The sequence below is a fragment of the Sebastes umbrosus genome, chromosome 4 (assembly GCF_015220745.1).
Source record: "Sebastes umbrosus isolate fSebUmb1 chromosome 4, fSebUmb1.pri, whole genome shotgun sequence".
NCBI classification, from domain to species: Eukaryota; Metazoa; Chordata; class Actinopteri; order Perciformes; family Sebastidae; genus Sebastes; species Sebastes umbrosus.
The window spans coordinates 27,817,522-27,834,388 of record NC_051272.1 but is presented as its reverse complement, the minus strand read 5'-3'; the positions used below and the strand labels follow the sequence as shown (position 1 = coordinate 27,834,388).

The following is a 16,867-nucleotide window of genomic DNA, read 5'->3' as shown; positions in this document are numbered from 1 at the left end:
ACTTCTGGCTTCACCAGATGTCATATGTACGTACAGTTTACCATCTGTGAGCACGCATTTGATAAAGCAGAATAGTGCATGAAAGTGGACAGGTTGTAGAGGATCGACAGAGATAATGGATCAGCATGCCATCATATCCCAGCAGGCATTTAAAAAAAAAAAAAAAAGAACATGAATATGTCGCTTTTCATTATTCTCCACTGCAAAGCAAGAAGTCAACACATGGATGGATATTTCAAACTCTGATGCAGGAGTATTAGCCAATCAGGTGAGGGCCACAAACCACTGTGATAATTAGGCTCATGAGCAGCAGGTGTGAAGACTGCAGGCTGCCTCCACAATCTGACACGATCTATGGTGCTTTGTGTGCTCTCTGCGGATGTTGTTCTGTACTCTTGTGGCTCTGGTAAGTCAAACCTGTGTTGTTGTTTTTTGGTGATATAGGGATGCAAGCATCCTGCGGTATTGTACTTTTTATCTGTATGAAACAGTGGGTTTGTCATGACTAAAAAGCTGATTTTAGATAGAGTAGGGTTTTAATTCTGCTGGGAGTTCACTCACATTTGATGGCAATTAGCTTTGTGGTGACACATTGTATTAGTGTACTGGGTACGGGGATGACGATTACAGAGAACTGACCCAGGACTTTGTGGGTTGGTGCCAGCGGAATTGCATCCAGATCAATGCAGGGAGAAACCAAAGAGCTGGTAGTGGACACTCTCCTCCTGTACCAGTGAACATCCAGGGAATGGACGTTGAGATGGTGAAATCTTACAAGAACCTGGGTGTTCACCTGAACAATAAACTGGACAGGGCAGGCAACACAAATGCACTTTACAAAAAGGGACGGAGCAGACTCTATATCTGCTGAGGAGACTCAGGTCTTTTTGGAGTACAGGGAGCACTCCTGAGCAACCTTCTTTGACCCTGTGGTGGCATCAGCCATCTTCTATGGAGTGGTCTGCTGGGGCAGCAGCATCTCGACCGCAGACAGGATGAGACTTAACAGACTGGTTAAGAAGACCAGCTCTGTCCTGGGATGCCCCCTCGACCCAGTGGAGGTGGTGGGAGACAGGAGAATGATGGCTAAGCTATCATCCCTGATGGAGAACATGTCCCACTCCATGCAGGACACTCTGACAGCACTGGGGAGCTCCTTCAGTGACAGGGCGCTTCACCCCGCGGTGTGTGAAGGAGAGATATCGCAGCTCCATCCTTCCTGCTGCTATCAGACAACCAACACTGCTCCCAGTGGACTGCACACACCAAAAAACTGACAATTCATTAATTCACTCATCATGTACAATATCAACATTTCATATTCCATTTTTTGCTTACTATATCTATATTGTTTCCTTGCTTGTTTGTTAGATCTCGTTTTGTTTTTACTGATGCCTTTTGTTTGCACTGTCCCCTTCTGCTGTTGTAATCCTGCAAATTTCCCTGACTGTCGACTGTCCATCCTCTCCTTTTCCCTTCTTTTAGAGTTTAATGTTCTTAATAGCCAGTTACAGCAGATAACCCACACTGACTTGTGGCCTCTTTGTTGAAGCCCCTGTGTCTCAATTAAACTATTAATTCCAGGTGTTTACCACTTCTAGGAGATAGGAATAATTAAATAATAATAATACAGAGATAAAAAGATAAAGCTTTACACTTTTTCTTCAACCTCTGATCAGCGCAAGTTGTTAAAATGATGTGGTGAATTAATTCAAACGTATTTTATTTTTTTATAGATTCTGTATATTTTATTTTTAACTCCTTAATCATGCCCCTTTTTTAATTTAATTTTAACATAACACAAACAAATATACAATCTTTAATCAAGTACTAACAATGAGTACAATAATGAAAATAAATAGATGAAAATAAAAACAAAATACTTGCATATATATATATATATATATATGCTATTGAAGATGGCTTTTTACCAATTGATTGAAGGCTTTATATTGCTTGTACACTCCATTTGAATTATTAATTTAAATATGTATTGATGTATTCGGTTATACTTTTGACTTGTCCGAACATTTTGCCACTTTAGGGACACAAGTCAGTCCCATTAAATCTATGGGTTGGTTTATTGTAATAAAGACCATATGTTGACTGTGACCTTTCATTTTATCTCCAAATGTACTGGCTGCCATCTTTTTAAGCTCTTTTATGAGCGTTGTTTTTCAATTAGATTTATTACATGGCACATCTTTGTGGGAAATGTTTATACAGTGTGAAGTCCTATTAAAACACAGAGTTTGCAATCTGTTTCAGTTGTAGTGTGTTAAGAATAGAGGATGACGTGTCTTTACGAAGCCAAAACCCGCTGAATAAAGTAATCATGGTGTGTTTTCAAGCTTTGCATTCTATTGTGTGGTCAGTTTTTCATGAGGAGTATATTTTTGTAGGGTATAGGGATAATCCCTTTAGTCTGACAAAGAGCAATTTAAACTAAAACTGTGGCTTTCACCATTTCAAACATGGCCTTTACAACCATTTTTGCCTTTAATCTTTGTCCCAAGCCCAAACTAATGTTCCGATTGGGGTCCTAGAGACTTATGGGCCCTCATCACCAGTTAAAAAACATATTTAATATTGTTTTATGATCTTGATACTTCATGACTTGCTGATGGGTTTCAAAAGTCAGCTACAAAAAACAAGACCAATGCTGTAAAACATGGTTAGATACAATGGATTTTAATATGCTCTATGTATGTGATTTGTGGCGACAGTACTTTCACTACCCTCCCAAATCCCAAAGAAGTCTATTTTCATCTGTGTTATTGGAATTTCAGAATATTCATAAGTAATTCATAATTTAGACTGTAAGACTATAAGACTGGGGTGCAGCTAGCTGGCTTGCATATAGTTGATCTATGCACGCTATAAAATAAATTATTTTTATGTTATTTTATTTTATTTTATTTTATTTTATTTGTGTATTTAATGTTACTAGCTAACTAAAATGGCACGGAACCGTTGTACCCCTAAAGGTACAAATTTAGCACATTATTTCTGAGAGGTCGGTAATGCTGAAAAACTATAAAGAGTACACTAGATTTTTAAAATGATGCAACCGAAAAACCCAGCCATGTGTTGCCAACTCTTTTCCAATGAAAGTAGCTCGCAGCACTACTGTAGCTCCAAAAGCTGCTACATCTAGTGAGAAAGACGCCCCAAAGTTGAGTGCATGGCCAGAGTGCACGCAGGTAGACAGGCAAGCTGTTCTATCTTGGTCGGGTTTATTACAGTCCTGCGACAGCCACAGATACCAGATTTTTTTTTTGTCAGAGCATTTGATTTATTGATTGCTGTCGGGATGTAATGAGAATTTCAACAAATACAACAAAAACATATGTATTTGAACAACACTACCAATCCTACCTTTAATATTGTACTTAATGATATTATATGGAGGGATTTTAAGAGGGAGGTCCTGTAGGTGTAGGCATCACACACGCATGAGATAAATGCTTAAGGAACGCACACTTTTCAGTCACTTTGCCTTCATGCAAATGTGTGTGGTCTGTGTTTCAGGCACATTCAGACCTTGGACTTAGGTTAAATTCGTATGTATGTGTGTGTGTATGTATGTGTGTGTGTGTGTGAGTTTATACAGAATAATTCAGTTTTGGATGAACCTCTGAGTTTGAGATCCACATTATCATACTATCTCTTATTTCATCTCTTTATTCATCACAGTATTTCCAGAGTCACTCATGCACTAACACACATCAGGAGCAGCATTACATAAGCAACTTCTTCTTCCTTGATTGCAGTGAAAAATGCTGCTGATCATATGCAGGTCTGTTTTAGCCCAAAACATTGCTTCGGGGGAATTTCCTGGAGGCCAGGCAGTCAAAGGACAGATTGGGGGTGCTCCTTGTTGCAAAAAGAGGCCTTTGCATGCAAAGCGTGGCTACTGCACAACTAGTTTAACAGTAACACTGTTTGACTCTGGATTACAGGAAGAGCAGAACAAACATATTTTGTCACGTTATTATCGCGTTAACTAATTCTATGTCTTGGTACATACAGTATATGATACCCCTGAACATTTCAATATAGAACCATTTTTCAGGATTCATTATAAGTAACCCAGAGGGCTCATTCCAAAGCACCTATGGGTTTCTTTAAAATTCTTTATAATGAAGCCATGAGGTTTTTTACAAGTATTAAAATTGGATTTTAAATCTAGGGCTCTTAATCGTTTTAAATATTTAATTGTGATTGATCGCACGATTGTTCATGATTAATGGCTATTAATCGCAAATTAATTGCACATTTTTATCTGTTCAAAATGTACCTTAAAGGGAGATTTGTCAAGTATTTTATACTACAATAAATACAATACAATAAATCTTTATTGTCCACCAGGGTGGATATTTGTCTTCAGCTCACCAAACACAGGAAACAACAACATAAAAAAACAACAACCAGACATTAAAAACCAGACAACAGTTGGTAAAAAACAGATACATAGATGGGTTATATTGCACATTAAAACCGTTTATGTCAGTGTCTGTGGCTTAGATCTGCTCAATCACTTTGTTGAGTGAAGAATATTGATGGCATCTGGGATGAAGGACTCTTCTCAATATGGGAGGAAATCATAACATGGCAAACTGCAGCCCAACAGGCAACAACAGCTGTCAGTGTGCTGACTTGACTAAGACTTGCCCAAAACTGCATGTGATAATCATAAAGTGGGCTGTCAGTAAAGGGGAGACTCGTGGGTACCCATAGAACCCATTTTCATTCACATATCTTGAGGTCAGAGGTCAAGGGACCGCTTTGAAAATGGCCATGCAAGTTTTTCCTCGCCAAAATTTAGCAAAAGTTGGGAGCGTTATTTAGCCTACTTTGGAACAAGCTAGTATGACAATTCCTCTAGTTTCATATGATACCAGTAACTTTACTCTAGCTTTAAAATTGATGCGTTAAAGAAATTAGTGGCATTAAAACAAATTTGCATTTATGCGTAATCATCACGTTAACTTTGACAGCCCTATTTAAATCTCAAAATAGGTTTTCTATTTGATTAAACATAAATAATCATGACCGTGATATTTTTGTTTTTACAAAAATTACTTGAAAATTGCAGCAATCACACACATGCAGGCACATTTGATTTGGCCTGGGTTCATGCTGGCTATTTGGCCTATATTTACATTTGCATTTAAAATATGTTTTCTAATGTTATGACGTCTGACGTCATTTCTCTTTTTTTAAAAAGGAGTCTTTCAGGCCTGTGGGCACAGGATGTGATTGGGCCTCCTACCACCACTTCTGAGCAAAAAAAAAAGGAAATACTGGTGCTCATTATAGACTTGTGGTTTTTACACACTTAATGAGGCCACTCAAATCCAAAATCCTGTCTGTGCCGCTGTTTTCCGAGTCAGACTCTTAATTGCCCTTTCTTGTTGCTCTGTGATCCCTTGTGTGTCATACACAACCCTGTAGTTATGTTTATAAAGACATAGACAGTGCTGTTTGTGCTGCACTTGCTTTGATCGCTGCCCATAGACCATAATTTAATAGCCGGATTTCATAATCACATAATTACATTAATCCACCGTAAAGTTAGTTGGTGGCCAGAGGACTTTAGGCTACACAGGGAGCTGGTGAGAGAGGAAATACATGACATTATATAATGTGACACAGAGTTTCTTCAGTCAAAGAAACAACCCTTTTCTAGAGTGTCATAATTCTCTTGTCATCATGTGGGAACCCTCATGCAGCAGCCATGTCATGTGACCCATCTTGGACTTTGGTATGTAGACCTACTGTAGTTTAATAGGCCTCAAGACTGTCACACTAAAAGGAAAAGGTGGATATTTTGGGAAATACCGATATGCTTATGCTGAGGGTTAGATCAGAAGATCGACATGTCTGTATGCTAAATATTAAGCAAGACAGGAGAAAGGGGGGAACAGCTAGCCTGGCTTTGTCCAAAGGTAATAAAATCGGCCAACCAGCACCTCAAAAGCTCATTAATTAACATGTCATATCTTATTTGTTTAACTGTTCTCTATGATCACCAGAGCATTGATATAGCAGCAACAAATATTTGCTGTAAAGATATAGAGGAGTAATGTCTACCTGAGCAGAGAATCAAGTCGCTCTCCCCATGTGTGCTGTAAACCAAGCTTCTATCTGCTTTGTTGAAAAACATCAGACCAGCACATACGGGTACTTCACAAAAAGTCAAGGCCGCTGTCACTGTCACCAGCATCATTTAGCGATTTTTCCACACTGACAGTAAATATTGACATATCGTATGTGCCTCAAATCTCAGTTTGAAAGCCTCGGTTAACCCGCGACACAACAGCTATTTGTCATTTTCTCTCCAGTGACAACAAGTTTCTTTCCACCAAAACGGGAGTGCAGCCTCGGCGATGACACGACGCGGGGAACGAATCGGAGATCAGCGTTTTTGGATTTGTGACTTCGCCCATCAGGATCTAATCTAAATTCTCATTCACACAGTTCGGGAGCAATTTGGGATTACACAGCCACAGCCACCGGTTTGTTTAAAGCAGAAGTTTGGAGACATGTTTCAACTTCTTCTCTTTGTTCCCATCTATGACGGACACGGGATTGTTTTCCTCCAAAAGGGGGTGTGGTCATGCAAGCCTAGTCTGGATGACGTATTGCCGGTCTGATGTTTAGCCGGGCTGGCTGCATGTGCTTTTAGCGCATGTTTGTGCATGTGAGCGTGCACAACTGGCTAGCTGGCTAGTTTAAAAGACAGGGTTTCAAAACCAGCCCTGTTGGGGTTTCCCGCAAGAATCTCAGCAGCAAACCAGTCCTCCGTGAGAAGCCTGAGAAATCCACAGCGAAGAATTTGCATTGGTTTCAGGATAAGCATCGCCAAACAGCATTATGTCTGGAATTTGCTGATGAACAGTTCTGCCGGCTCCCAGTCAACTTCCTCTCCCTCACTCTCTTCTTTCTCTCCACTCCAACCTCTGTCTTTGCTTTTCTCCCCTCTTCCTTACATCCACCACCCCTGTCTCCTCACTTCCTTCCACCCTTTCTCTCAATCTCTCTTCTCAGCCTCCCCTCTCCCTTGACCTCTCCCTTCCACATTTTTCCTTTCCTCAATCCTGTTTCGGTGTCTATTCCTTTTCACTTGAATAAGAAAAAATAAAACAATATGTATGTTATGTCCGACCAGAAATTAAAATTCCAACAGCATACCAGCACAGCTTAACATTCTCTTGGGTTTGGATCGCCCCACTTCCTCTCCCTTTCTTCCCCCAACCCTTCTCCAACATACTCCTTGCTGATCTCTCTGCAGTTTCATTCCTTCTCTGTTTGGCCACACTGTATTGTTCTCATCATCATATAGGCTCTCTTCATAACTGTCTCCAACATCCAAAAAGTTTCTCTCATTCAATGACGCTGACTTTGAAAATAACTTGAAGTGAAGATTCGGTCAGTAAAGACATTTAATTCTCCCCTTCAAAAAAACAAACAACTTTATAAGCAATAACGAAATTTTTATGATTTTTTTTATAGCCTTCTATTTATTTTAGGGCTGTCAATCAATTTAAATATTTAATCGCAATTAATTGCATGATTGTCGATAGTTAATCGCAAATTAATCACACATTTTGTATCTGTTAAAAATACATATTAAAGGGAGATTTGGCAAATATGCTTGCTTTATTCAAATGTATGTATGTGTCTGATTGAAATCTAGACTTCTGCACCTCTTATTGGCTCTGTTTTCAGGCTTTAATAGCCCGTGACTGGAAACTTTGGCCAACCACAGGTGATTTCAGAGAGAGCGTTCCTATTGGCTGTTCATTCAATGGAGGCAGCTGTCAATCAGCCAATCACTCGTGAACTCTGATCAAACAGTCACACTAGGCAGCACTGATCAAATATGAATCAATATTCTGTTACTGTAATGCCTATTTCTTTCGTATAATGTTTTCAGAAACATGTTTTAGTGTACTGTTTAGCTGTAAATTGAGAAAGGTTTCTCCGGCTGGTGGGCGGTGCTTTCCTCAACTGATCTCAACATGGCGGCCGGGTCGCAAATCGGATAAGAGTTTGCGATTGATTGACAGCTGCTCAGAGACGGCAAGGCTCCAGCTCGGCTCTGATTGGTTGTTTTCCTCCGGTTTGTGAAATCTTGCAGATAACATTAGGAGCACTGGAGGACACCGGAGGACACAGAGGCACATGATTTTTCTTTCAGATTACCCGTCTCATGCGCTACTGTCAGGATATAGTGACCGTTTTATAAAAATAACTGTTTTTAATCATATTTGCATCAATCCTACCTACTGCTCCTTTAAGATAATACATTGTATATTCACATAGGAAGAGGTGTATGCTATTCGTCCAGAAAAAAAATATTTAACCTATAACTTTAGCAAAATTATCCATATTGGATAAGGATGTGACGTACTCTACATTTGAGGATAATTAAAGAACATACTGTTTACATCCACACTCACACCCATGTGATATATGTGGTCTACTTTATACTGTACTGTACTGTACTGTAAGTGGTGCACTCATATATTTAGAGAGAAGTTACTCTGTATGATTATAGTAACAAGTCTACTCCCAGTGCCAAAGCCATTGCTGAGGATAGGACAATAGGATAATATTTACAAAAGTCTGTTTTTTTTCTCTCACTTTTCTTGCTCTCTGAATCTCTCTCGCCCTCCCATGCGCTCAGGCTGCTGCTCGCCTACTGGGACAATGCACTTACATAACCAATCCTTCTCTGTAATCCCAGCCTGTGTAGCCCCTCCTACTCCCTACCCACACTCCTCTCTGTCTCTCAACTCCCTCTCCTCCAATCTCTCCCCCTCCTGATGCTGCTGGTGGTGGTAGGTGGGGCCTGCAGGGACTCCCTTATGTCCAGATTACTATAGAGGGAGCGACATGACCTCTTAATCTAATCTCACCCAGTTACATGTATAGTATAAGCATCAAGACTGAACCACATGTCTTCATTCGTAACTGCTGAGCCACTGGAGTGTCTTTAAAGGACATAATCATTAAAATATCCCATTTTAGAACCTTTTCTATGCACACAGCATGGTGAAATGTTAATGAAGATTCTCATAGGAGGTTACAGGAGGACATATAGAGGAACTCATCTCAACCAGACTTGTTTTTTGAAAACTTTTTGCCTCTCATTCAATCTTTTTTTTCAAATAGGTAAAACAAATTGTATAGCTTTTTGGTTTAAACACGTGCAATTTTGGAGAAGTGAAAGCAAAATGATGTGTGTGTGAGATGGGGACGATGGGATTATGAATTAATTATCATATTGGGTGAAATCGATTTAAAAAAAACAAAACAAGTTGGAAACTGAGTGTTAGACAGATATTTATGCATGTATTTATTTTGATTTTTTTTTAAAAATTTGGACCAATTTGTAGCTCAACCAGACTTGTTTTTTGAAGACTTTTTGCCTCTCATTCAATCATCTTTTATTTTCAAATAGGTAAACAAATTTTTATAGCTTTTTTGGTTTAAACACGTGCGGTTTTGGAGAAGTGAAAGCAAAATGATGTGAAAGTAATGTGTGTGATGGGGAGGATTATTTATGAATTAATGAATTATCACATTGGGTGAAATTTATTTAAAAAAAAAAAAAATCCAAGTAGGAAACTGAGTGTTAGACAGATATTTATGCATGTATTTATTTCGAATTTTTTTTTTTTATTTGGACCAATTTGTAGCTCAACCAGACTTGTTTTTTGAAGACATTTTGCCTCTCATTCAATCATCTTTTTTTCTAATAAGTACATTTTTTATAGCTTTTTGATTTAAACGTGCAGTTTTGGAAAAATTAAAGCAAAATGATGTGAAAATAATGTGTGTGTGATGGGGAGGATGGGATTATTTATTAATTTATTATCATATTGGGTGAAATTGATTTTTTAAAAAAAATATTCAAGTAGGAAACTGAGTGTTAGGCAGATATTTATGCATGTATTTATTTAGATTATGTTTTTTTTTTATTTGGACCAATTTGTAGCTAAACCAGACTTGTTTTCTGAAGACTTTTTGCCTCTCATTCAATCATCTTTTTTTTTTTCAAATAGGTAAATTTTTTTATAGCTTTTTAGTTTAAACACGTGCAGTTTTGGAGAAGTGAAAGCAAAATGATGTGAAAGTAATGTGTGTGATGGGTGAGGATGGGATTATTTATGAATTAATTAATTATCATATTGGGTGAAATTGATTTAAAAAAATATCCAGTAGGTAAAACATTTTTTATAGCTTTTTGGTTTAAACACGTGCAGTTTTGGAGAAGTGAAAGCAAAATGATATGAAAGGAATGTGTGTGATGGTGATGGGGAGGATGGGATTATTTATGAATTAATCATTATTGGTTGAAATTAATTTAAAAAAAAAAAAAGAATAATCCAAGTAGCAAACTGAGTGTTAGGCAGATATGTATGCATGTATTTATTTATTTTTTAATCTGGACGAATTTGTAGCTACAATAGGGCGATTCGTGCAGAGCGCGCTCCCGCGACAAACTTCAACAACTGTGCGCGCTCCGGAGCGGCTGGTACTTAACGCCTGGCGTCTCGTCTCTGTTGGGAAGCAGCAGCTCAGTGAACACCGACGAGCTAACTAACGAATGAAACACGAACATAAAGAGGGATCCTGCGTCCAACACCTCGCCGTACATTCACCCGTCTGTCTGCAGTGAACTGCAGGATATTTCGTCCGAGGTAAGCGGGTGAAACATGGGCTTTCCGAGGCGTAGTGTGTGTGTGTGTGTCGGGGGGGGAAAAAACAACAGCCCGCTGTAGCAACGTTAGCTTCCCTCATTAGCATGGTGCTAATGCTGGCTGCTAGCTGTAAGCTGGCTAGCCGTGTCGGTAGCTTGTTTGTTGTCAAATGCACACTTGTCTACGGTGTGCAGACGTGGTTGTCAACCTTTACTGAACTGTGCATGAAAACCGCTCTTGGTTTCCTAGCTTGTTCACACACATTGCTAAGCTACCAATCCACCGCTCCAGCTAGCTAGTATGCTGCTGCTGCTGCTGCTGCTGTGGTTACTGCTTTACGGCAAGACGAGGCCTTGTGTGTATCTGTAACAGTTCATGCTAGCTAGGCTATGCCGTTGTCTGCCTTGCCTTGCCAGACACAAGGCCATTTTGCTTTCAATGGCAGGTTAGTTCAGGTCAAACAGAAACCCCCATCATGGCTTTGTTTTGTGTAGAAACCTAACCTGGTTTTTAGTGATGGCTGTGTAGAGGAAGTGATGAGTAATGTTTACTCAAAGTAACGACTGCGGCTGCAGTTAAAGAGATCCACCGGTGATTGTATGTATGTGTGGGTTTGACCTGTCTCAAAGGGGGAGGACGAGTGAATGTCAGCTTTCAATTGTTGTTGTTGTTCCTGAGATTGCTCTGATCTGCTTTATTATACCATCACCTCTTGTGTGCATTGAGAGTGCAGCAGCTGAGCACCTGTAGATGTTATGAGCTAAGCTGTCAGAAACAAAACAAATAGTATCTCCCGTATGACCTTATGTTTTAAGTTACATCAGTCAAGTAAGGTAACCTCAGTAATGTTTTGTTTGTTATTCTGGCTATTTGCTCAGGTTTTGATCTATCTAATTTATTGAACTTATAAGACAAGGTTAGTAAATTGTCCTGGGCTAAAATGTGAAGCCTCAGTTAAAGTTTAGTAACTTAAAATATAGAATTTATTGAAAGGATAGGATAGCCCCTTGACATGTAGCATCTCATTTTCGAGAGGGTCCTATAAACACATACAGACAAAACAGCATTACATAACCAACACACACTGCAAATACACAGATACAGACAGCTTGCTCACCATCTCCGAACCTGGACCCCAGCCCTCTGCTGTTTTACAAGAAAAACGACCATATTCAAGTCAATTACATCAGCATAAAGAACAATTGCAACAGTTTGTCTTCAGTTTATATGTAACACAAATAAACTGAAGATCATAAGTACACACAAAATGTGGTGGAAGTGACTCCATTGTCGTCATCAATGCAAAAGCTTCAGATGTAAAAAATGCTGCAAAATGAAAGTCACAAACTTGGGCTATATGTTATGTTTGTGAGGTTGAAAACTCTTGCCAATGGCCTGCACCCTGCAGTGATGGGAGATTTATCCACGGTTGTGGAATATTGAATGAAAAGTATTTTTTTTAATCTATCAAAGGTTTTCAGTCTTTACACAAAGGGGAAGAAACACAGAGCAGAAAGATGTTCATTTGCAAAATGCACCACTTTTAATGTGTAATTCTGTTGTTAGTAGTTAGTAGTCATCATAGGACATACTGGTAAGCCTGTTAGGTTAATGTTTTGAATCACCAAAAGATGACTAGATGAAAAATAGTAATGTTTAAAGGGCTAGAGAGCTGCTATATTTGGTCTTCGCTGACCAGGGCAGAGTACTCTGCAAGGGCAGCCACATTTTAGTCTGACTGCATCTCATCAATGGAATTTACACAAATCTTGAACCTATTGCATAACATATTATACAAACACATAGTGTTGTGCTGTGCCTATAACAACGCAGTTTGTCAGAAGACCGCTATAGAGCTAAGACTACTACAGAGGTGGTAAACTCTGCTAACCAATTTCCTGGGGAAGACTCAGTCAATCTGGATTGATTAGATCATCAACTGTTGATGAAGAACCTTTGTTATCCTTATATTGCTAGTTCCATTGCAACACTATCTATTATTGACACACAACTTGTTCTTTTTTTAACATTAAGTTGATTATTACTTACAGTATGTTGAACAGCATGTTGAAATGGGGCAGAAATATTAAAGGAATACTGTGTAGGATCTGGCAGCATCTAGCGGTGAGGTTGCCCATTACAACTTCTCCGGTGTGCCAAGCATGTAGGATTGCTAAGGTGGCCGACGCAAAAAACGTGAATGGCCGTCTCTAGAGCCAGTTGTTGTAAGAGTAGTGTGCTTAGAGTGTGTGTGTGTGTGTGTTTGTGAGTGGTGAAGTGAGAGAGAGAGAGAGAGAGAGAGAGAGAGCGGCGGCGACGGGAGAGAACGTTATTGACTCCGGCCCAAGCAGGAAAAGTTAACAGAGTTTGGTTTGTCTGTTCTTGGTTACTGTTGCAATGTGGCGGACTCTGTTAAGGGGTCCCGCTCCCTATATAGATATAAATGGCTCAATCTAAGGTAACAAAAACACAAAGATTTTTATTTTCAGGTGATTATACACTATAGAAAACATACTAATTAATATTATATTCCATTTCTGACATTATATCCCCCTAATTGTTATACACTGGTCCTTTTAAGGCATCTATTTTTGATATTTTGAATGGACATAAAAAGTCCGTTGGCCAGTAATTCAGTCTGTCACTGATGGCTAAAGTATTTGTCACATAATTTTATTGTTTGATTTAAAAAATTACAACCATGAAATTTCACCTTTTCATGACTAATCTGAAAGACAAACATGCTTGTCATTCAAAACAAAACAAAAGGATAACTATTATTAAGATGTGGAGAAAAAGTTTGGGTTTTGGCTGTATGCTTTTCTACAGTGAGGTAATGGAGCAGCCATCAGTCTGCTCAGCAGCAGGGGCTCCTGTCCTGTGGATGATTTTAAACACCAACTATATATTCAGTTTCAATTAATTTAAGCTCAAGACAGGCTTGAGAGCTGCATGGCATTGATAATGAGAGATGGTCCCATTTGTTGTTGTTAATCATTGGAATTGCAACACATCTTCCCACAGCTTTGTAATCAATTTGACATGCATTTTAACTTGTCTGCTACTGCCAGGTGGTTTATTTCAATTAATTGCATTAATCCCAGTTGTACACCAGTCCATGATAGGATGACTTAAATGAAAAGCAGTGATGCTCTGGGTGAAGATTGAACTTTAAAACACTGGTCTAGAGTTCTGTATAGTAGTACCTCAAGGAACTTGTTAACCCACCACACCAATTTAGTGATTAGTGATTATAATGAACGAAGAGTATTCAGGATCCAGACTTTACACATTTACAACCAAGTACAAGATGTGATTGTGGGAATACATCCAGGTAAAAGTCTCGGGACCCAAACAGAAACCTGCCTACAAACTTGACTGCAAAATCCTAGTGGAACACCCATACGCCATATGTTCGATTATTCTGACCAGCTAGACATTTGCTAAGGTTAGGTGATAAAGGTCGAAGCTGTCTTGAGATGAGGTCTGATGAGCTAAAATAAGCAAAACCACACACGCATGCATTCAACCCTGATGAAAAAAAAACGGCTTCTTGTTTTTTGCTGAATGTGCTCTGTACAGTGTTGGTTGTCTGTAATGTTGCAACAGAGATGAACTTGTTTTGACCCGAGGGTTTTCCGTAGCTTTTAGAGAGGCTTAGTCGTTGGGTTATATTGCCACCGGGGTGGTTCTCATATGTGGATGGATGTTGACAGATGCCAAGATGCCAGGGATTTATGTCATGGATAGGAAAGACTCATTCGCATGAAACCCTCATACTATAAAATATCAGAAAATAGTAAGAAAGGCAATTTTCTAAGGCCCAAGTTGATACCTTCAGATTGCTTGTTATTACTGACAATATATTGATTAACAAAATAGTTGGCAATTTAATTTTCTGTCCCCTGACGAATCAACTAATCTTGTCAACTCTAATTAAATCACTGACATTTGCAAATAATAAAATCCGAAAAACAGACAGTTGTCAATTGAATTACCAGCCTGTTCGCACGAAAAAGGCATATAAATGCCACGATAATGTGCAAGGTGTTTAGCGTGCAATAAGTACGCCTTTCTTGATTTCCGCGTGCCATTTGTACGCTATGTATCCTGTACTGACTGCAATGTAAACGCATCCGCATATAAATGCTACGGTAAGAGTTAGTGACGCAGTATAATAAGCATATGGTAGGAGGGAGGGTAGGTTGATGGGCCCAACAAACACCAGACTTTTAACCAGGAAACCCATGTTTTAGACCGTTGTTGACTGCGGACGTTTGCGTGGTGTACAAATGACAAGCGAAAAGGCTAAAATGCGTACTGATGGCACGCATTTAACATGTAATGTTGTGGTATTAATACGCCTTCCCGTGAGACCGGGTTGGAATTACATTTTCTGTGAACCGTTAAAGGATAGCAACTGTTTTCCTCGCTGTGTTTTGGTTTTCTCTTCGGTGGTAATTTCTATCACCTATCTGTGGGTGCAGTGCTTGGTGGCTGATTTCATTTACACAGTGAGTTTAGAAGTGAGGATGATGTAACCACTTATGTGTGCCGACAGTTGAGGTTGCAGTGGCAGTGGCGCTAATGGTTCAGACACATCAACCCAAGGGGTTAGCCTATCAGTTCTTACCTTTGTGCCCTATTATCTCTCTGCCAAAGAGAAGAAAGTGAGGCTGGTTATGTGATGAATAGCTTGTTTTTATTGACAAAAAAATATGAATTAACCCGATGTAGGATGTGTTACAGGTTGTTGACTAGTCACTTCCCAAAAAGACTTAAATAACAATAAAAAAAAAAGCTTCAAAGCAGTATTCTTGTTCATTTAAAAGCTTGTTTCTTCCCTCACACTTTTTTTTGAACACAGGACCACCTATAGAAAAGGACTTCACGATTCTGGCTTGAATGGGAATCCTGACAGGCTCAATTTCGATCATGTTTCTTCAACATGCCAGCTTTTTTAGTCTGTTTTATTTCACTACTTTGTACAAACTACAAAATGTATGCATGCCTAGTGTCACATTGCATAACAGAGGGGATTGTCTCCAATCAAAGTGTTTTATATCACATTTCTGATCAAGTTATAAGCCTGCTTACACCAAGGGTTGTGTCAAGATTCAATTACATGATGTCAAATAGTATGAGAGTGAGTTTGGCAAATCAAATATCAGAATATTTGAAGCAATACCTCAGCGGATAATGATCCTACTCTCAGATAATGTAACGAGCCTGTAAGTTTATATTATGGCCACCAGTTTTAATTGTTTCATCTTCGTGTCTGAGAAATCATGCTTTGGCTGTCATTTTGGCATGGCGGACGGATATAAATACGACAACACCAATGAGACAGTCCATAGAGGCCAATCAGAGTAGTGTAGCAAATTCAAAATGCTTTGTCACAGAATTTTAAACTTGGTGGATATTTCTTGCATCGATAAATCGTATACCTTGTTCGGCTGGGCAATATCGTCCTAGATTTTGGATATTGAAATATCGTGACATGGCATAAATGTTGTCTTTTCCTGGTTTTAATGGCTGCATTACAGTAAAGTGATGTCATTTTCTGAACTTACCAGACTGTTCTAGCTGTTCTATTATTTACCTTTACTCACTTAGTCATCTGCATTACTGATCATTATTTATCAAAAATTTAATTTTGTAAATATTTTGTAAAAGCACCAATGGTCAACCCTACGATATTGATATTGAGATATTTGGACAAAAATATCAGAATATTTGATTTCTCCGTATCGCCTCGCTCTAATGCCTTGAACGTATACCTTGAAATTTTTATGTAAACAAGCTTATACCATTTTACCTTTTTTTTATCAAAAAACAAATATTTCTTAAGCAGTATTGTTTATTTAACCGGGAGGGTTAGATCCTGATCCAATTGTTAGTCATGTGACGTTGTCTATGGGAAAAATGAATGGGACTTTTACATCAAGGAATCAGGGGTGCCCTGGGGACACTTCACAACTCTATTGGTGTTATTAGGCGATCTTGAATCTATCAAGGGGTGGGTGAGCTGCTTTGTGTTTGTGCGTGCATGTGTCTATGACCTAGCTTGTCAGCAGACCTTTGCTTTTTTTACTGTCCTGGCACAACATCAGCAGCAAATGTCCAGTGAATAGAGCTCAGCTCTTCCTCAC

At 39.0% G+C, this 16,867-nt stretch overlaps 1 protein-coding gene across 2 annotated transcripts in view; it reads left to right on the top strand.

Annotated features, from left to right (window-relative positions):
• The first annotated feature begins 290 nt into the window (after positions 1 to 290).
• The window catches only part of siah1 (siah E3 ubiquitin protein ligase 1), a 39,297-nt gene continuing 22,720 nt past the window's right edge, over positions 291 to 16,867 (top strand). The window contains exon 1 of one of the 2 annotated variants that reach the window (XM_037767377.1): positions 291 to 406. In XM_037767377.1, the coding sequence (XP_037623305.1) occupies positions 355 to 406 (52 nt within the window). In that variant the 5' untranslated portion in view covers positions 291 to 354. Of the gene's footprint in view, positions 407 to 10,530; positions 10,716 to 16,867 lie in introns of those variants that run through there. The other variant, XM_037767378.1, reaches the window with a different exon arrangement.